Source organism: Sus scrofa, chromosome 15, assembly GCF_000003025.6.
Source record: "Sus scrofa isolate TJ Tabasco breed Duroc chromosome 15, Sscrofa11.1, whole genome shotgun sequence".
Lineage (NCBI taxonomy): Eukaryota > Metazoa > Chordata > Mammalia > Artiodactyla > Suidae > Sus > Sus scrofa.
Genome location: NC_010457.5, coordinates 131655565 through 131677898, shown reverse-complemented (window position 1 = coordinate 131677898; position 22334 = coordinate 131655565). Strand labels below are relative to the sequence as shown.

Genomic DNA, 22334 nt, shown 5'->3' with positions numbered 1-22334 from the left:
GCAGTTACCTCAGGGCCTTTGGGCTCAGGCCAAGTGTGGTTTGCTTTGCAGCTCAGCTTCTTAATAACTGGGTCATCTTGGGTAAGCTGTGTATCTTGGGTAAGTTGTTTAAAGTCTTGATGTCTGCATTTTCACACCCAAGAAATGGAGGTGCTCCCAGGCCCTGCCTTGTGGGGCTTTGTGAGGAGGTGACACTGTGGTGCAGGTGTGCGCTGAGTGCCCCTCCCAGCAGGTACAGATTTGGGCTTTGAGTTCCATGACCGGGTCCAAAAAGAAATGAACAGCATGCTTGCTCTCGCTGTAGAGGGGGGATGCCACACTCATTTTTAAAGGGCTGCAAGACAAGTCATGGGAACCAAAGGGGGACGCAATTATGCCCAAATTAACAATTTCTATGCAGCAAGACAAAGATAAGAATGTAAGTGGGGAACGGTTGGGAGGAAAGAAGTGAGGAGAAAATGCTTACAAAAAATGAGCAGGACAGACATTTAATAACTTAATAGTGAAAGAGATCATGACACTCCTGATGGACGCCTGGGCTAAGAATAGAGCACACTTCATGCAACAGGGAACAAGAGAACAATATTCCATCATTCCCCCACCCCACCATGTCCCCAGGAAATATACAAGTGTAACTGGGAGCCGTGACCTCCGGCAGGTGTCAAGGAGCTGGGGAGACCAGGACCCAGGCAGGACGGGGGCCAAGACTCTGGTTGCCAGGCTGGAGGAGGAAAGAGTTGTGTTCCGTGCGTGCGGGTGGAAAAAGAAATTTCCAAATTCAAAGCAAGGTGAAGGAAAGACAAGTTTATTGAGGCAAGAGGCACTGTTAACACAGCGGGCCGACTTCCTGATAATCATGGAGAGCTGAGCCCGGGAGCATAGTTCCTCAGTTCTGTTTTTATAGCCCAGGGACAAAGGAGTGTGAGGAGTGGTCCTATACCATACACCTGCTGACTGGCTGGTTGGTTGGGGAAGGATGGGGTCTTTGGTGTACACCTGCTGATTGGTTGGGGACGTATATTGCCCGGATCAGGTCAGGGTGAGGAGTGGGCTGCCTACCTTTCCCAGGAGAGGACAGGAAGGAGTGGGCCAGGTTGCTGGGGGTGGGGGGCGGGGGGGGGAGGTCCTGAGGAACATTGGAACCATTACAGTAAGACGGGCGGGATGATCAGAGTCTTGTAATTCTTTTTCTGTGTGTGTCTTTTTTTTTTAAAGGGCGGCACCCATGGCATATGGAAGTTCCCAGGCAAGGGGGTGAATCAGAGCTGTAACTGCCAGCCTACACCACAGCCCATAGCAATGCCAGATCTGAGCTGTGTCTGCGACCTGCACCACAGCTCATGGCAACATCAGGTCCTCAACCCACTGAGCGAGGCCAGGGATCAAATCCGAGCCCTCAAGGATACTGGTCGGGTTTGTTACCCCTGAGCCACAATGGGAGCCCTGGGTCTTGTAATTCTTATCTCAGCCAGAGGCCTTTTGAGTTTTATCTCTTTGGGAGTTCCCATCGTGGTTCAGTGGTTAAGGAATCTGACTAGGAACCATGACGTTGTGGGTTCGATCCCTGGCCTCACTCAGTGGGTTAAGGATCTGGCATTGCTGTGGCTGTGGTGCAGGCCGGCAGCTATAGCTCCAATTCGACCCCTAGCCTGGGGACCTCCATATGCCAAGGGTGCAGCCCTAAAAAGACAAAAAAGAAAAAAAGAGAGAAGGGAGTTTTATCTCTTTGGAGAGACCCTGAAGTCCCACAGAAAAGCCAGGAAGCTCCCTTGATGGTTCTGCCCAGGACACTGCCCTCTTGAGGCCAGACTCTGAGGGGCCTTGGAGAACTGGGACCAGAAGGCCAGTGGAGGCATTGACGTTCAGATGCTCCCTCGATGTGCAGGCCTCACTTATGTAAATCACGGAACCTCTCCTCCCCTGCGTTCAGCTGGAGCCGAAGCTCGGCACGCCCACCTTTTCCAGAACCTGTGGTCTTGACAAGCTTCGTAGTGAAGGCCCCTCTGATGCTGCGGAATTGGGCATCTGGCTTGAAGAGGACCTTGTCTGAGTCCTGCCCCTCCCATTAGGGCCATCAGCAGCTGCAGGGAGGACGGTGTAGTGAGCAGGAGCTGAGGCGCGGCTCATGCACAAACACGCAATGGCTTGTTCCTCGCTCTCGAAGGTGCTCCTGGGCTCAGATGCTCCTGGGCTCAGACTTGGTGAGGGTGGAGGTTCCAGCTCCACTGCCCAGCGGGCGGGCAGGCAGGCAGTCCCCCACCAGGCTCCCAAAGCTCCCAAAGCCTCTGAGTTGTTCTGGATGATGAGAGGTGGGGCGGGACCAAGGTGGCTGGTTGGTCCTGGGATGTTTAAGAGAAATCTTCTGGAAAAAAAAGTCTTCAGATTTTTAACTCCCCAGGGCTGTAGCTGCGGTGGGGGGAGGAGAGGCCTGAGCTGTGGGGGGGCTCTGGGGGGTGCTCTGGGCAAGAGAGCAAGCTCTGAGTCTCTCTGGACCATACATTTCTCTGCTGAGGGGTCCACCATCACCCCCTCTTTTTTTTCTCTGGCCACAGCTGTGGCATATAGAAGTCCCAGGCTAGGGTTCAAATCGGAGCTTCAGCCCCAGGCCTACGCCACAGCTGGATCTGAGCTACATCTGCGAGCTATGCTGCAGCTTGCAGCAATGCTGGATCCTTAACCCACTAAGCGAGGCCAGGGATCAAACCTGCATTCTCGTGGACACTATGTCAGGCTCTTAACCTACTGAGCTACATTGGGAACTCCCAGCATCATGCCTTGATGTAGGTTGTTAGTAAAGCTCTAAAGGAAGGGAGGTGGAAGATGCTTTGTGTTTGTGTTACCACGGAGAAAATAAGGAAACATATGCCTAAATGCTGGCGCAGGAACTCTGAAAAGACCGGCCATCAGCGGTACCCGGAGGGTAGGTGGGTGCCAGATTTGGGTGGGGGCACAGACTTTTTACTGAATGTTTATATGTGTTTGAATCATGCATGCATTCAAAATTTAAAATACGAAACAACAGCCCTAAACACAAATATTCATTTAAATAAAAATGAATATTTTTATTTAAATATTCACTTAAAAAAAATGAACTTAGAACGGGATGTGGGTGAGGTTCCCTTTGAGAAGGGGCTGAGGGTGAGTCGCCCTCTGCAGGTCCCTCAAGGCTGAGCCCTTCCTGGGACTCCCAGGCCCTGGACACCTGCCTGTCTCCTTTCTGCCACTTTTCTCGCAGGCAGCTGTACCCAGGGTGCCCAGGCCGGGCCACCACACTTGGGCTTCGATTGGGCCAGCGGCCTGGGGTGGCCTCGCTTAGGCAGGGACTGCCCAGCATCCTGCCTCGAACCTGGGTCAATTTGGGGTTCCAAGACGTGGTTCTACCTATCACACAAGCACGGGTGGGATCCGATGGGAGCGGATGGGAACCTAGGGGCCGTCGTTCTGTCAAGCTCTTTACCGAATGTCGTGGAGGGCCCGGCGGCTTGCCTCAGTCCCACACAAGCTGTTTATACAAAGAGTGCGTATGCTGGTATGAATCACCCAGACCTACTTTGGAGAATTTCTATTTTCGTAGACGCCTGAGAGTCACACATGTAGAAACAGCCTATGCCTCTGTCTCTAAGGGGATCCCTCAGACCCTCCTGCGCCCCTGGGGGCGGAATTGTCAGGTGGCGTTTTGGCCCAGATTTTCCTGCATATCTATAGTCTTAATGAGTCCTCTGCTGGGAGCCACCTGGGGCCCATGGGTGCATCTCCGCTTTCCTCGCCCTGGAGATGGGACATCCTGGGGGAAGCCTCTGCTTACAGGGCCACTGGGGAGCGATGCAGCCCAAGGCTGACCCAAATCCTCGAGGGGCCCTGGCGCAGGAAGCGGGGCTGGGGGGCAGCATCGTGCAGGCGCCCTGCTGACCATCCTGGAGGACACACAGGCAGGGGCTGAGACGTCCCCTCAGGCTGGACCTTCCCAGCCCACAAGTCCTAAAACATGAAGGTGTCCAGCACCACTGTCTTTTCTGGGGACAGCACTTCTGAATCCTAAATGCCAGCAGCCCCGGAGGCCATTTGGGCCCTTTTCAGATGCTGGCTGTCCTTGCAATGCCAGGCTCAGCATGTCTGCTGTGTAAGGGGCTTCCTCCTTGTCCTGAGGCTCCTCACACCTCAGCTCATGCAGGGGCTCTTTTGCTTTGGAAGCTGAGTGAGTGCACAGGACTCCCCCGAAAGCATACAAGAGTATAGAGCCTCTCCCTGGCAAGGCGCCCCCCCAAGCCATGCTCTAGTCCCCCTTAGGGGGAGGGACCCCCACAGAACCCCTCTCCAGACCGGAGGGAAGAAGCCCCTCAGCCAGAGGCTGATGCTGGAGCTGCTTATGAGTATCTAGTCCCACCCCCTCATTTTACCGATGAGGAAGCTGAGCCCCAGAGAGGGAAGTGACTCTCCCCAGAGCAGGCTGGTGACCAAGCTCGGAGGAGAGATGACATCGCACAGCTTGCTCAGCTGCACCGGACCCCCCACAGGTAACAGCACCCCTGGCCCCCGCCCTCCCACCCCAGGGCCACTCAGAAAACGCGATGCCCAGAGCCAGACACTGACCTAGATCTCGTGTACCTCTGGTGACTTTCCTGAGGTCAGCCAGCCTTCGTGGCCAAGGCTCTGTCCACACCTGCCTGGACTTGGTGGGCCTTCCCAGAGAGCAGAGACAGCGGCAGCTCCGGGCAGCCTCTGTGACAGCAGCAGCAGCGGTGGCAGAGGGCTGGTTTGTCCCTGATTACAGGTGACATTTTCTACGAACCCTCAACTTCCTCCTGATTTGACTCAAGTTTGCAGCATCTTGCCAGGGCGGGGAATCCTCACCCGAGGCAGCCCGGGAGCCTTCCCCAGGGGAGCTCGGCTTTCGTACCTCTATCCCCCATTGGCCGGGCCACCTGCTTCCCCCGGAATCTGGCCAGGAAAGCACCAAGAGCCCAGAGACAAGCTCGAGGAATCACCCCGCAGCCTCTGAGCAGGGTGCTCATGGCAGGCTAGGGCCATGGTTGGGAGGCCCAGGCCAGCCCCTTGCCAGCTGCGTATCTTCCCTGGCCTCAGTGTGCTTCGCAGGGGAATGGGAGCAATAATAGTTTCTTTCTCACAGGGCCCTTGAGAGCAGTAAGTGGTGGAAGTGCTTCCCCTCCAGCAAGAACCCTGGGTGCTTTAGCTACCATCATATCTTATGACTAGATTATTCTCAAACCTTCTCAAAGTGTCTCTTAGAGAGGCTGGGAGGGAAGATGGAGCTGCATGGAGAACCCCGAAGGTTCCAGATCTTTCTTGAGAGTGGGGGTCAGGAAATAGCTATAGGACTGGCCTGGGCTAGGCGTTGTGCTCCCGGGGTGGTGGCACTGAGGCCAGGGTCCGCACAGTGCCGCTTGGAAGGCTGGGTGTTCTCAAGTTTGACCAGCCGTGCCAGCTCCTCAGGGAAGGCCTGTCACTCTGGAGCTGCCACAGTCAGGCCCCCTTTCATTTGATACGTCCTTTTTTTTTTTTGTCTATTCTAGGGCCGCACCTGCAGCATATGGAGGTTCCTAGGCTAGGGGTCGAATTGGAGCAGTAGCCACCAGTCTACACCACAGCCACAGCAACTCGGGATCTGAGCCACGTCTGCGACCTACACCCTCAGCTCATGGCAACGCCAGATCCTTAACCCCCTGAGCGGGGCCAGGGATCGAACTCGCATCCTGATGGATGCTAGTTGGGTTCATTAACCACGGAGCCATGACAGGAACTCGCTGGTACATCCTTTTTGAAGGCCTGTTTTCTGTCACCTTCCTGAGGTGACGTCCGAGCTAAGGAAGCATGGTCCTTGTCCCGGGGCTGCAGGGGGACGGCAGGGACACGCATCCCCATGGCCCCCCTCGGCTACAGCAAGGACATGACACCAGATGATCGGGGACATGGACTGAAGGAAGGGAGGGGGGTTTTAGGAGCGGAGGTGAGTCTGAGAGGATCAGGTACCCAAAGGAGTGAGGAAGGGGGTGCCGGGAGCTCCTGGATATCCTGGATGCTCTGGCTGATGCTGCTCGGGGCAGGGCTGGGGTGAGGGAAAGATGATGGAGAGACTCAGAATGTGAGTGCCAGTGAGGCCCCTCCCTACCTGTTTGATTTTGGGGAGACTCTTTAGCTTCTGCGAGCCTCACCCTCCTCATCTGTAAAATGGGCACACTTACACCAGCATTCCAGGCATGTACTGAATTCCCTCCGCAGAGCACTTAGCACAGAGCTGGCCCCATCTCAAGTCCCTGAGCTGGCCTCTGCCCTCCCCCAGCTCCGCTCCAACCCCATCAGGCTCAGGGTGCAGCTGAGGCAAAAGTCTGGCCTCCTGGAAGACTCTATGTGCTCTGTCCCGTTGGGTCCTTTTCTTCCTCCCTCCCTCCCTTAATATTTAATTTTTATTTTATGTGGGAGTATGGTTGATTTACAGTGCTGTGCTAGTTTCAGGTGTACAGCAACGCGACTTGTTATACATTCCTGTTCTTTCTTAATCACGTCCCCCCCAGCAGCCCAGATGGGGTGTAAACTGATGAATTTGTTCACGCAATGGTGTCAGTAGCAAATAACTGCCTCCAAGAAAATGTTTATATTCTAACGGAGCATTCACGCCGGCTCTCCCAGAGAAGACTGGGATTTCAGGCACGGAAGCTGCTCCCAGGGACTATTCCTTTTCCAGGAACATCCCTCAGGCTGTACCAACTCTGCTCAGCCAGAGGCAGGCCCTCCCTTCTCTGAGGTGACTCAAACCCCAGGGCGCCGTGCAGATGAGGTGTTTGGCAGCACAAAAGAAAGGGTACCTCCCTAGCCTGCAAACTGTCTGAGGTTGCCTTCTTCTTCTTGCTGGTGTTTTCTGGAAGATCCAGGACTTTCCAAGAAGGAAGGCTGGTTTGCTTTGAGCCACATAGTTGGGTTAGGTCAGGAGCCTTTGCTGTGCAGACATGGGAAGGGGGCTGCCCCGAGTGGGATGCTGGGTCCTTGAAGGTGTGGCCAGATTGCGCAGCCCCGAGTTGGCAGGAAGAGATCCCCTGGGCGAGGCCTTGGACTCCAGATCCCTGGGGCTGGGCAGTGCTGTTTGGATGAGAGAACCCAGAGAGAGGCCCCACAGCCAGGGAGCGAGCCAGGAGCAGAGCAGGGGCCTCTGGACTCCCAGTCCAGATCTCTCTCCTTTTCACTAAACATTAGAAACGATATATTGGCAGAACATTCTATTTCACATATTCTTTCGTATATGGGAAATTTCTTAACATTGTGGATAAACAGATATTCTGCCTTTGCTTGGATACCTCTGGGGACAGAGAGCTCACTACATGGCCACCCGGTCTGCTCTCCAACTTCCGCTAGCACCTTAGGTCTGCTTTCTACAGCTCCTGCAAACAGTTCCTTTTATGGCTCCATGGCTCCATGGCTCCATGGAGTCCCTCAGTGGCGCTGGTCTTGAGCCCTGGAGACACTGATGTGTCTATTCTTCTACTCTAGTCCTTTCTCTATGTTCTTCGGTGTTGGGGCTCCCTAGCCCCTCCACATGCAGCCCCTGCAGACAGACAGCCTCTGGTGCTTGGTGATCTGAGCAGTGCAGGGGCCACTTGTCACATGTCCCCCAGGTTCCTCTTCTAGACTGTCTGAGTGTAACCAGGGTTCACCTCGTTTCTCCCTGTCTTTCCTGTTTACAAAAATACGTAGGCATTCTCATGTTCCTTTCAGCCGTGACTGCATCTGCGTTTTATGGATAAATACTTGGCTCCTTTCCAATATTTCAGTAATGTCCTTCTGATTTTAATCTCTGACAGACACATTACTCAGGAGACTACAGAAGAGAATGCATAAAATGCGTTTATGCATTATTAATGCCACGGTGCTGCCCCCAAGAGTGGTGTTTTCTCATGTGCTGCAGCCAGAGGGTCTGAGAACAGAAGGGTGGCCTTGCTGTTGCTTCGGAATGCTTGGCCGAGCCCAGGAATAGGATGGATTTGGTGCAAGACACTTGTCCTCTCCCAGAAAGAGTGGATTCCCTTGGTTTATGATTTAGTTCTCAGTAATCTGCTAGTCCTGCCTTATGAATTGAGCTCTTCAGAGCTCTAAATTTCTCATCTGCTTGATCGATGATATTCTAAGAGGGGAGCCTTAAGGCCTCTACCTGCAATTATATTTCTCTTTCTACTTTGTTTGGCATTTCTGCCTGTTCCCATCATGTACTTTCTTTGCAATGCTCATTGGAACATAAATTGCATGTTTTATCATTTATGGTAACGTTTAGCTTTGTGGGGTCTGGTGTTACTCTCTCAATTCTTTTTACTTAAAAAAACATCTTTGGAGTTCCCATCGTGGCGCATTGGAAACAAATCTGATTAGGAACCATGAGGTTGTGGGTTCCATCCCTGGCCTTGCTCAGCGGGTTAGGGATCTGGTGTTGCTGTGAGCTGTGGTGTAGGTTGCAGACGTGGTTCAGATCTGGCATTGCTGTGGCTCTGGTGTAGGCCTGCAGCTGCAGCTCTGATTTGACCCATAGCCTGGGAACCTCCATAAGCTGTGGGCGCAGGCCTAAAAAGACACACACACACACACACACACACACACAAAAAACCCATCTTTGTCACATTTCCTTCTTTTCTAGCGTTCTGGGTGCCTGATAACCCATCAATTATCCTCCTATTTCTGTATATGCCTTTTTGTTTTCTCTGTCTCTTATTGACACAAGATGATTGAGTTTTATGTTTTTATTGGATTCTCCTTTCATAGCAAATAGTATAGTTAATAAAACTGTTAGACTATTATAAAGTGTTGTAATTCTACTGTAAATTGTGACATTTGTCGGAACCTCCGTGGGGTTGCCCCTCTGCTTTCTATACTGAGACACTGCAGTTTTTTCACTTTCGGTTTCTATTGTGAATTTTCTCTTCCTTCGTCCCTTTAAATTAGACAAGATCATTTAACCTAAACTCTCAATTTGGAAAGTTAAGTTTTAACATCTACATGTGTTTCTATTAATAGGGAGAATTATGTATAAACAGCTTCACCCACTTTCCATTGTCCATCTGGCATTTTGGGTCTCCTGTTCTTTCCTGCTTATGTTACACACAATTTTGAGGATGTGATGCCTGACCTGCGGACAGATGAAGCTTCACACTTTCTTTTTTTTTTTTTTGTCTTTTTGCTATTTCTTGGGCCGCTCCCACGGCATATGGAGTTTCCCAGGCTAGGGGTCGAATCAGAGCTGTAGCCACCAGCCTACACCAGAGCCACAGCAACGTGGGATCCAAGCCATGTCTGTGACCTACACCACAGCTCACGGCAACGCTGGATCCCTAACCCACTGAGCAAGGCCAGGGATCGAACCAGCAACCTCGTGGTTCCTAATTGGATTCGTTAACCACCGCGCCATGACGGGAACTCCGAAGCTTCGCACTTTATCATGGATCGGGTTCTTGTGGCTGTTCTCTGTTCCCTTCGGTGGTCCCTGCTTTCTCACCTGTTCAGTTCTCACTGTCACTTCATGCTTTGTTCCCAAGTCCCGCTGATGCTGCTTGTTGAAATCTTTGACCTGGCAGATGAGGTCTTGTGCCTCATCAGCTGAGCCTATGTAAATTCAATGCATTCCTTTAAATTCTGTGTAAGCCTTCTTCCTGCCCCAGCCCGCCCACACCTCAAATACACACCCAGACTTTGCTTTTTTTTAAGGGAAAGTCAAACCTTTTTTTCATTTCTCTCCTTTTCCCTAGCATTTAATACACTAAAATTAAAAAAAAAAGTTTCCATATTATCATTAATTATACAAATTAGACACACACACACACACACACACACACACACACACAGAGGAGAGAGCGATAAAGATAAAAGATTTAATCTGATTTCACAGGATTTCCATTCCACAGCCCAAGCACATCCCTCCACCCCCCAAACTGTCTCCTCCAGAGACCATAAGTTTTTCAATGTTTGTGAGTCACTATCTGCTCTGCAAAGAAGTTCCGTCTGTCCTTTTTTCAGATTCCACATGTCAGTGAAAGCATTTGATGTTGGTGTCTCATTGTATGGCTGACTTCACTTGGCATGATAGTTTCTAGGTCCAACCATGTTGCAAAAAATGCTAGTATTTCGGTCTTTTTAATGGCTGAGTAATATTCCATTGTGTATATGGACCACATCTTCTTGATCCAGATCGTTGTGATCAGATTGATCAGATTGTTATGATCAGATTGAGCAGATTGATCAGATGATCAGATTGATCCAGATTGTTATGATCATTATACAACTACAGATGTGATAAATTCATTTGAGTAATAAAAAATAAATAAATAAAAATAAATAAAATAAAAAAATAAAAACATAAGAAATATTAAGTCCAAAAAAAAAAATAACAGCCATTTAACAACTGTGATATAAAATGCTATTTAGTTTAGTCAATACTATACCTTGTATTGATTTACCTGGCTAGTACTGTTTCTTAAATCTGAATCTACATTATTATTTAACTTTTAAATATGACTAGTTCAACTCTTAAGCATCGCTATTATTTTTACTTTAGTAACTCTAGCTTTAATTTCATAGCATTTATGTTGATTTTTGATTTGCCTTTCTTATGTGTTAGTTGTTCATATCAGTATTTACCTGCTTTCTGTTTGTGAACAATCATTAATCTGGGGTTACAAAATAAAATAAAATAAAGTTGGTTTCTAAATATCAAAAAAAAAAAAAGATAAAAGATTTAAAACTTACCCACGCTTTAACTGTTAGAAGGCAACCAATGTTGGCACATGGAAACTTTTTTCTAGGTTTTTTTCTTCCCCCTGCATGGGTTTTTTTAAGTCATAATTCAAATCATTCTGAATGTCTAATTTTGTAGTTTTTGTGGGTTTTTAACCTAACATAGTCAGCATAAACATATCACAGTCAGACAAAAATTTTCCCTTGACTAGATTTACCGTAGTGAAATTAAGCTCTTGTTGACATTTCAAGGGGTGTGTGTATTTTTTGCTTTCAGAAAAATGTTAAAGTGAACATATTTCTGTGCATACTTTTCCCTTCTTTTGCATATAATCTACTTAAGGTAAAATTTCAGAATTGCTGAATGAGAGACTAGTAAAATTCCTAGGGCTTATAAGTTATCAAATCCCCGAAGTTGGGTAATTATTTGCATGCTCGGTGACTATTTCGTGGAAGCCTTGCCAGATTCTTTTTTAGATTGTATAAGTAAATGTTATCTCTTTGTAAATCTTTTGGAAACTGTTTCTGTCCTGTGTCTGCTCATCTATTGTGTGTCTTGATATTACACTTTTTTAATACTCTTAGAGAAGGAACATTATTTCTCTAATCTATTTGTATTTTTTCCCTTCAGTGTACTCTCCAATGTTAAACTTTTTTAATTAAAAGAAATCTTCTAATTTTGTGCAGTCAAACCAGTCCTGTCTTTTGTCTGATTCTTTTGCTTTTCACTCATTCTAAGTTGACAGAGGGCTTTTCCTTTTCCTTTTACAAGTTGACTGCTAAGTTTTCTATGGTTGGATTCTTTCTGAAATTGAATTCGGTAATGAAATTGGAATTTCTTTGTCTCCTTGGTATGAAATAAGATCTGAAGACTGGTTTTTACCCCAACATTATTCACTGACAGTCTCATCATTAATTGACTAAGCCTTCCATTTGTATTATTTGAGGGAATACCTCTTTTATTTTCCCTTATTATTTCGGTTCATTGTCTTAGAGCGTTATTCGCAACATCTGGGTGTTGACAAGTTTCAACAACAGTCTTTTTTTTTTTTTTTTTTTTTTTTTTTTTTTTTTTTTTTTTACTGTTAACTGCAAAATTGGCCATTGATGTGAATGAGTTGTTCTTTATCATATGTAAGGAGTATCCTTCTGTTCCATCATTTAAATGACTTTTGTAGGAGTTCCCGTTGTGGCTCAGTGGAAATGAATCTGACTAGCATCCATGAGAACACAGGTTCGATCCCAGCCTTGCTCAGTGGGTTAAGGATCTGGTGTGGCCTTGAGCTATGGTGTAGGCTGGCAGTTGTGAGCTTCTCAGATGTGGCTCAGATCTGGCGTTGCTGTGGCTGTGGTGTGGGCTGGCAGCTACAGCTCCTATTCAACCCCTAGCCTGAGAATCTCCATATGCCTTGGGTGCGGCCCCAATAAAGGTTTTTGTGGAAAAACTATGAATATAAACAGAAGGCTTTTCATTTTTGCTTTAATGAAGTCATACACAGTGTTAATAACTTTCCTAACACTGACGTGGTCTTACCTTTCTATGGTAAATCTGACTTGGTCAAACAATGATTTATAAGTTTAGTATAATAGATTCTACCTGGTAATGTTCTAACTCAGACGTCTGCCTCTATATTCATATGCACATTTGAGCAATAATTTTCCTCTTTTTTATGCTGCATTGGTCAAGTTTTGGTATTTGAGTGAATTAGTTTCATAACAGAAATTCGTCATTATTATCTTGTGTTCTGAAATTGTGTACAGAGTATAAGAATGATCTGTTCCTTGAAATTTAAAATATGCTGCAGCCAAAAAAAAAAAAAAATGCTAGAATCTGTTTATTCTTTGATAACATTCTCAGTTTGTCATAGTTGGCGATTTAATCAATACTACTGTGTCAACTCTTGTATTAATTGTGGTAAATTATGTCTTGCCCCCAAATGTCAACTACATCAAAGTTTTTAAATAAATGGATTAGCACACAAGTAACATGGTCATTTCTTATCTTTGTCTCTCTTCTCTAGCTAGGCTTGTAACGCCTTTCTTCTTATTTCTAGGTATGATTGAGTCTTTTTTCTTAATTACAATTTATTAGAGATATATGCATTGTTTAGTTTAATCCCCCCAGCAATTAGCCAGGTATTAAATTTGTTGATTCTGGTATTTTCTTCCTTTCTAATTCATTTCTTTCCGCTTTTATCTTTATAAAAATTTTCCTGATTTCTCTATGAACTTTTTGTTCTTCTTTACTGTTTTTTTTAATTTTTTTTTTTTTTTGTCTTTTTGCTATTTCTTTGGGCCGCTTCCGCGGCATATGGAGCTTCCCAGGCTAGGGGTCGAATCAGAGCTGTAGCCACCAGCCTACGCCAGAGCCACAGCAACGCGGGATCCGAGCCGCACCTGCAACCTACACCACAGCTCACGGCAACGCCGGATCGTTAACCCACTGAGCAAGGGCAGGGATTGAACCCACAACCTCATGGTTCCTAGTCGGATTCGTTAACCACTGCGCCATGACGGGAACTCCAACTGTTTTTTTTTAAACACTCTTTTAAAAAAAATTCCTTTCTAGAGTTCCCATTGTGGCTTAGGGGTAATCAACCTGACTAGTATCCAGGAGAATGAGGGTTTGATCCCTGGCTTCCATCAGTGGGTTAAGGATCCAGCATTGCCTTGAGCTGTTGGTGTAGGTCTCAGACTCGGCTCAGATCCCACGTTGTTGTGGCTGTGGTGTAGACTGGTAGTACAGCTCTGATTCGACCCCTAGCCTGGGAATTTCCATATGCCTTGGGTGCGGCTATAAAACATACATATATTCTTTTCCATTATCGCATATCCGAGGACACTGAATATAGCTCTCCGTTTGTTCTTTTATTCTAAATGCTTAAGTTGACTATTTCATTCATTTATTTAGTTTCCTTTGGGGGGTAAAAAGGATTCAAGCTATTAGGGCTATGTATTTAGTGTTGGCTGTATCTTACAAATTTTTTAAAGCAATCAATCCAGAAAGTTCTTCTCATTCTTGATTATGTCCTATAAATTTTGTTTTGTAGTTCTGACTTCACTTGTTTTTATTCTTTGTCTTTTTAGGGCTGTACCCACAGCGTATAGAGGTTCCCAGGCTAAGGGTCTAATCGGAGCTGTAGCCACCAGCCTACACCACAGCCACAGCAACTCCAGATCTGAGCCACATCTGTGATCTATACCACAGCTCATGGCAATGCCAGATCCTTAACCCACCAAGAGAGGCCAGGGATCGAAACTACGTCCTCATGGATACTATGACTTGACATTTTTAAATAGCCAATGTTTTCTCTTAGGTGTATATTCCTAGCCAATATTTATTTCCTAGGTTCTGTGTAGTGTGGTCAGAATATACAGCTCACATAATTTTTGCTATTTTGTTCTTGCTGGGCAGATAATTCACCTTAACAACTGTTTCTTGGAAACTTGAAAAAAAAGGGGATTGACTATTTATTTAAAACCAAATCTAAGGGCTCTTAATTAAATTATATTCTTACATAATTCTATATCTCATTTATATTTTGCCAACTGGATCTGTTCATATTTATAATATATTAAAATCTGACACCACAATATCTTTGCCAGGCTCTTGAGTTCTAAAAATCTTTATGTACGTTCATACAACATCATTCAGTGCATAAGATAATTATATTTGTCTTCACAATTTTTCTTTTATCCATATGAAATAAGCTTTTAAATCCTGATGTGTAGCTTTATTCTTAATTCTACAGAGCTAGGTTAGAATATTGCCACTCTTGGAGTTCCTGTCATGGTGCAGAGGAAACGAATCCGACTAGGAACCATGAGGTTGTGGATTTGATCCCAGGCTTCCCTCAGTGGGTTAAGGAACTGACGTTGCTGTGAGCTGTGGTGTAGGTCACAGGCATGGCTCAGATCTGGTGTTGCTGTGGCTGGGGGTAGGCTGGCAGCTGTATCTCCGATTAGACCCCTAGCCTGGAAACCTCCATATGCCGTGGGTACGGCCCTAAAAAGCAAAACCAAAAAAAAAAAAACCCAAAAAATCCAAAAAGCAATATTGCCACTCTTTCTTTTTGTTTTTATTTGTCTGCTGTCTCATCATGTGCCTTTTGCTTTGAACTTTTCTCTGTCCTTAAGTGTGTCTTTTATAAGCAACAAAGAGTTGAATTTTATTTTGTAATTGGACAGAGAATGTGGGCTAAGAAACAATCTGAAAAGTTCATATTTATTATAATTTCCATGCTTAGTTTCCTTTTCCTAGCCTATTTACTTCTTTGCTCTTTGGTCTGATTTGTTTCTTTTCATCTCCTTCAGTGATTTTGAGGATAGACATCCTGTTTTTAATAGTCAATGGTTACTTCAAAGTTAAAAAACAAATCTTACCCTATCTAAGTAACTATCAAAGTAAAAAAAAAAAAAACCTATCAAAGTAAAAGAAAAAAAAAAGAGCTTTAATTTCCTTTTTTGGCCTATTTGTTTCATCCAATGTCCTACTACCTGCTACCATCCCAGACCCCTACAGCCCCAAAACATCTTCCTTATTTGTTAATTTATCTAAAAGATTTCGTGGGTCCTTTTTTTTTTTAAAGGACACAGATGATCTCTTTCACTGTTTTGTTGTTTGTTTAATTTTAAAATTCTAACCATATTCATGCGTAGCTTTGGTTTCATTCCAGTTTCCTGCTTCCACCTCCAAGGTTTCCCACCTTGAGGTTTGCATCCTTCGTTAGTATCTGTCAGAGGTCTAAATTTTTGTCCTTTGGAGGCTGGGGTTTCCTGGAAGCCATACATACCTGAGGCTGGCTTTCTATAATCGTCACACCTGAACAGCAACCCAATTGGGTATGAACTCCACATGTTCAATTTTTCTCTCTCAAAACTCTTTGGGTGCTAATTATTTTTTTTCAGAGAGGTTTCCAGGGAACTTGGTTTATTTATTTATGGATGTTTGCAAGGTTTCGTATTAATGATATTTAAAGCTATAAGTGGGATATCTAGGAATGGCTCTGGCTCCAAAATTTTTGCAGAAATGTGGCTCCTCTAATCCAAGTTCTCGTCCTCTCTGTTTGATTCAGCCCCACCTCTCAGGCACCAGCTGCTGGTGGTTAACAAAACCTGACCCATGATTCTGCCCATTTCATTCGACTTCCTTCCTGGTATGAGGCTGGAACCAGGGCCCTGGTGACTGACAGCTCAGCTGGTGCCACGCTCACCTTGGGCTGCCTTTAGCCAATGACTGGGCTCCATGGAGGCACCAGTCCTGGGAGAGTCCTGCTAGGTGTGGAACTTCTCCAATGTCGACGTGCTTAGGGACTCTCCACTGGCCTGGCCCAGACTTTCTCAGAGCTACACTGTGGGCTGAAGCATCTCCTGGTCCATTCCGATCCCTCTCCTTTTATCCTTCATAGGCTTTTCCCCTAATAAAGCTGACAAATGTCTAATACTGACTTAGCATCTGCTTCTCAGCCTCCCACCCACCCACCTTACAGTGATCGCACAGGATCCCTGAATCGGCCGGGACAAGAGCCATCAATGGGCCCAGGTAACAGGTCAAGGTTGGGGCGCTTGCTGGCCCCACGACCAGTGGAATGGTTTTTGTTGGCAGCCCATCTTTGAGAAAAATAACTATTTTAGCTCTTGCTGCAGGCTGGGGCCTTTTTATCTTATTGCAGGGAAGTTTGTGATCTTTTTATAAACAAGATAAAAAAGGTGCTTTCCTTAAACTTTCAGAGGGAATTCAGAGGATTAATTTTTCAGATTCTCTGTTCACTCTACCATTAGCTGGAAGTTTTTTTTTGTTTTTTTTTTTCCCAACCTCATTTCTTTTTGCCAGTCCATAGAGGGCCATCCTAGCATCAAAGATGACCATCTGAAAAGTGCCCATTTGAAGCTGTTCAGCAATTCAAATGTGACCTTTAGGGTCCTCCTATTGGAAGACACCTGAGATAGCTGAGGGGTGTCTCTTTTCCGTACATGCACCTGGGACGGTGAATCCAGACGAGCCCCAGCATTCTGGAATGGATGCTCTCCATCAGACCATTTTTGTTTGTTTTTCATCTTTTTGTTCACATCAGCCACAGTTGGGCCTTGATTTTGGCTTTATCTTGGAGCATCACAGATTTTTTTCTCGGCCACTTTAATTCTAATCTTTGAGTCATCAGCAGTGTGCTGGGTTCACCCATAGAGTCTGCTGGAGCATGACCCAGCCCCAAACGGATGCCCCAAGTTCCCTTTTCTGTGTGTGTGTGATCTTGGCGAATCTCTTTAAGCTTGTATTAGCTCTTATCTTTGCGGTTCTTGGTTTTCTGCTCTTTCTGCTGTTGAAGGTGATGTCTCTGAGCCAATGGAATCTTCCTCTTTGAGGTGGTGACACTTTTCAGTTAGAGACGGATTGGTTCTTGCCTGCCCTCCTCAGCATATTTGAAATGTCTCTTGTTGATTCCAAGCTACTCTAGCTACGATGATGATTATTATTTTGAGATAAGCTTCTGGATATTTGGGTAAATTCAGTCAGGAGGGGGCAGTGGGCCAGCCTGCATTAATTCCAGGCATCCTAGGGTTGGAGCAGCCTCATGTGGGGTTCTCCATGACACAACTCCAGGAGGCTCCATTCACACAGACCACAGGGGTCTGAAGCTTTGCATATGAGTAAGTACATTGGCTCTCTTGTGATATAAAACTATAAGAAAAGTGAGCACATAGGAAAATGTAAAATTTTTGGAAAGCCACCAAATCAATTTAAGAATATTACGTATTTACAGTGTAGGGCTCCATGCATAAGAGATATATGTATATTTCTCTTTTGGGCAGCAGTTAGAGAGGGTTTGGGAATGGCATTCTCTATAGGGTCTTAAAAATACCCAACTCCTTCCTTCCCAAGGGCTTGTGACCCCTCTCTGTCTGTCGGTATCCAGCGTCCCTCAGCAGCCACCACTGCAGCCTTGATCCTCTTGTCCTTGAGGCCAGCTCTAATTTTTTACCTGTCTAAAGGAGACCTCAAGCCCTCTCTTCATTCCCTCTGGGAATGTCCTTTCTTCCATGTGTCTTTAGTTCTGTCTGGTTCTCTCCTTGGAGAGCAAGAGGCTGCAGCAGCTCCAAACTTCAGCCTCCTGACTTCAAATCTCGCAGAAAGAGTCCCAACTTCCTTCCTAGAAACCCAAGAAAGTTTCATTGCTTTTCACCACCTCTGAGGTTGGGAGTTAAATGTCCATCCCTGAGCCCATAAACGAACCAATGAGGGTATCCAGGGGGATGTGATGCATTGATTGCGAGCAGCCCTAGAGCAGGAGTGGGATCAACTCTGTCCTACCTTCAGGGTGGGGGTGGGACAGAGCAGAGGGTCAACATATAAAAAGAAGCTGGGTCCTGAAAACAGCCCTTGAAGCTGTTCAAGTTGCGACTCAAGTCAGCCCTACCCTAGGTTTCTTACTTTCAGTTATGTGAAATTCTATTTTTGATGAAACCATTTTGGGTCAGGGCTTATATCATTGTTACTACTTTCAGCAGAAGGAGTTCTGATTGGAAAAAAGGGACCGATCTTCACACACAGTTCTGTTTTTGTAGAGATAAAGTCGTGTGTGTGTGTGTGTGTGTGTGTGTGAGTTTTCAGAGTAACAATGCTTCTATCTAGGCAACGAGATTAGAGGTAATTTCTCTTCCTGTGTTTTCTAATTGTTATCCAAAGAGCATGGATGGCTGTGTGATAACGGGGAAGTGTTTATGATTCTTGAGAATCCATCAGTTCTAGAGAGTAAGTGGCAGTTCATCTCATCTGTCATTGGCGTTGTAGGAAAGAACATGAACCAGCTAAACCAGAGCAAGGACTGCAACTTCAATGACGTGGACAAGCTGATGAAAACTGTGCAGATGACAGTCAACATCCCTACTTTCCTCCTTGGCCTTCTCCTCAATTTGCTGGCCATTCGAGGCTTCAGCTCCTTCCTGAAGAAGAGGTGGCCGTACTACGCTGCCACCTCCATCTACATGATCAACCTGGCAGTCTTTGACCTGCTGCTGGTGCTCTCCCTCCCATTCAAGATGGCCCTGTCCCACGTGAAGGCTCCCTTTCTTCCCTTCTGTACCCTGGTGGAATGCCTCTACTTCATCAGCATGTACGGCAGTATCTTCACCATCTGCTTCATCAGCCTGGACCGGTTCTTGGCCATCCGGTACCCACTCCTGGTCAGCCATCTCCGGTCCCCGAGGAAGGTTTTGGGGATCTGCTGCATCATCTGGGTCCTTCTCTGGGTTGGGAGCACCCCTGTCTATAGCTTCCACCAGAAAGAGGAAAATTACACGTGCTTCCACAACCTGTCTGACGGCACCTGGAGTGTCAAGGTCTTGCTCCCACTGGAGGTCTTCGGCTTCCTTCTTCCCATGAGCATCATGGGTTTCTGTTCATCCAGGAGCATTTGCATCCTGGTCCGCCGTCGGAACCACACCCAGGACTGGGTCCAGCAGAAGACCTGCATCTGGACAATTGCGGCCAACCTGGTTGTCTTTGTGGTCTCCTTCCTCCCAGTCCACCTGAGCTTCTTCTTGCAGTTCCTGGTGAGGAACGGTTTTATCATGGAATGCAGGACTAGGCAGAACATCAGCTTGTTCGTGCAGTTGTCCATGTGTTTCTCCAACTTCAACTGCTGCCTGGATGTTTTCTGCTACTACTTTGTCATCAAAGAATTCCGCATGGACATCATGACCCACCACCGGCCTTCCAGGGTCCAGGTGGTCCGCCAGGATACCATGACCACCCGGGGCTAAGGGAAGAAAGCTGTGCTTGGAGGAAGGGAGCCCCAGCCCAAATTCCAGTAGCGGGTACCCTCTTCCAGGGCTCTGATGTGGTCTTGCACTAACTGGCATGTGCTCCCTTTGATGCTCTCTTGAACGCCATCTTTGCTCACTGTGCCCTCCACAACCTTTCCCCAGCACCCAGACAACATGATGTAAGCCACCCAGTGGTTGAGGACCTCTGAAAGACCAAAGGAGCAGATGAATTCTTGATTTTTAAATCCCAAAAGCGTGAGGCAGAAGAGCTGAGAAAGAGAATGAGACCATCTGAATAGGGCTGCTTCCCAACTCTCCTCTGTCTCTCTGTTAGGCTAGAAGATTCTGGAAAGGAAGAGAGGGAGGAGTTAGGAGAGAGATGATTAAGTGGGTTGGTCATGGTGGAGAGATAGAGTGGTAGAGATGGACCAAGCTCATTTTCAGTTTGGGGATCCCAGGGGGGAGCAGACTTACATTTTCTGGTCTCTTCTGGAGCTCTGCTGGCCAACACCCTCATGGAGATGACAGCAGTCGGGGTGACTGGAGAGAGCAAATACACAAGCTAGCCCCAAGTTTTCTATGGGCCTTAGAAAGGCCTGGGGGGCCAGGCAAGCCTTCCTGTGACTGAAGGGGGCTGGTGCGGACCAGGCTGTGTGGAGATGTGGACACTCTATGGAAGCCGGGGAGACAGAGTGGAAAGGCACTGGGGACACCTGAGAGCCGGGAGCGGGTGGGATATACCTGGGAAAGATAGGAGGCAGACCAAGGGCTGGAAGTGGCCTTCCATCCATGGCCATCGGGGTGTCCACTGCATGGAGTGGTCCCAGGGGAGGAGAGGCAGGGGAGACAAGCCTGACCAGGACCAGCTTGTCATCTTGAACAGACTGGGACATTGCTCCTTAGACTTAGCTTTCTTGAGAAGGATGAGAAAGATTTGATTTGGTTTGGTTCAGCCAGAGGAGAACAAGGAAGATGTCTCTGTCTTATCTGTCTTGCCCACCTGACCAAGTGACCTTGACCGTGGGCCTGTCCCCGTCTGGCGGCCAGGAGGGAGAAGGGGCTCTTGGCAGTGGCAACTGTAAACAATTGAATCACAGCTTGGCCCGGGCTTCTCTAATGCACTGGAGAAGGCGCAGCAGTGACAGCCTGAAAGCCTGACAATGACTCAGCTGCTCCAGAGAGTGAAATGATGAGGAGGAGAAATTGGGGGGTGATTGGCAAGATGGAGTGAGTGGGATGAGCAGTGACGTGTGAGACCCCATGTGAACCAGCCAGAGGTTTTTAGGGAGACAGGTACCCACCTTCTACTTGCAGGATAAGAGGCGCCCTCCGCTGAGAGGTGGACAGAAGGGAGGGGTGGCTGTGAGGGGGCCGGGGAAGAGGGCGAGTTAAATTAAACCCTGATGGAGGAGGAGGCGGGGCTGGGTGCTTGCCCAAAGTGTGAAACCATGGGTTCTGTGAGGGGAGAGGGGTGGGGTACTGGAGGGGCAGGAAGGATGGAGGGCAGAGCTGCTTCCTGCCTGAGAAGCATTCGATTGGACTGAGTGCCTTGGAAGGGCAGGCGCTCTTCCTTCTCCTGCCTGCTCTGTGGTCAGTGGTCAGGTGGGGCTGGAGGGGAGCGTGAGAAGAAAGTCTGAATGGAGGGGTAGCCCGGGGTGTGGAGGAGCGGTCATGACCAGGACCAGAGGCCAACGCCCCTCAGACTGGGCCTCCGGAACTGGCAGCCAGAGTCAGGGGCTCTGCAGACCCAGAGAGGGGTCCGGCCGAGCTGCCCCAAGCCCTGGACACTCCCCCACCGCCACCCCACCTGTAGGCTGCACAGTCCCCAGGGCACCCTGGACAGAGGCACGCCTGTGTTACTCTCAGAGAGCCAGACTTACCTCCAGCTGGACCCTTGGGCTGGACCCCGGTCAGATTCGTGGCTGGGCAGAGTTAGGAACCGCCCCTCCCCAAGGTTCTCTTTGCCTTTGTAGCTTGGAGCCTGCTGGGTAGAGCCGTGTTCATGCTGCAGCTGTCCTTTCCCAGTGTGCTTAGGGCCAGACAGGCTAAGGGAGAGCAGGGCCTGACCCTCTAGCATCCCCAGTGATGCTCAATAATGTACAGTCTTGTCTTTGGGCTGCCTGACTCTGCCCAAGCCAGGTGACAGGGGCGGAAGGAAAGTCTAGACCCATGAACTGTGTCACTATTAGGTGTAGGTCCTTGGAGGGATATGACAGGATGGGCTTGATGTGACATCTGTGGACCTGTGGGTGAGCGTGGGGGATCCCAACATACTAGCGGGAGAAGATGGGCCTCTTCTCTCTCCCCAAGGGGAACCAACATGGCCTGTGAGTCACAGATGACCCATAGGGTCCATGGGAGCAGGCACAGGTCCAGCGTTACAGGCCAGGCTGCTCAGGGTCCCAACCTTGGGACTCTGAGTCTGGCCCATGATCAGCAGTCAGGCCCAGCAGGCCCAGCAGGTGCAGTGGGTCAGGGTTAAGGTGCTGATGCGTCCAAGGTCACCAGCAAGTGGCAGCTGGTGAGTTGGGGACAGCTGACCTTAGTTGTGGGAAAGACCAAAATTCTTGCTACTAAAACCAGGGGCAGCTTAGGGACCTTGGCTGTAAATGTGGCCTTCTTTGTACTCCCAGTCTGAAAAAAATCCGAGACATACTAGGTATGTGTACAGGTGTGAAATCAGCACAATGATTTGGAAAAAAACAATTTGATTAATCTGATTTGCCAAATAAATAGATTCCTGTGATGCCAAGTAATCTTGTCTTGGGCTCTGTTTATTGTCTCGAAAGAGCTGGCCACTGATGGCCCTTTGCCAGTTGACCCAATAATCTTGGTCAAAGGGACCA

The 22334-nt window shown here is 47.6% G+C and overlaps 1 protein-coding gene across 1 annotated transcript; it reads left to right on the top strand.

The window, feature by feature from the left end:
- On the top strand, window positions 3083–22244 carry GPR55 (G protein-coupled receptor 55). Its single transcript, XM_005657587.3, has 2 exons — window positions 3083–4514; window positions 18515–22244. The coding sequence occupies exons 1-2, from the start codon at window positions 4400–4402 to the stop codon at window positions 19483–19485; spliced, it is 1086 nt and encodes a 361-aa protein (XP_005657644.2). The 5' UTR covers window positions 3083–4399; the 3' UTR covers window positions 19486–22244.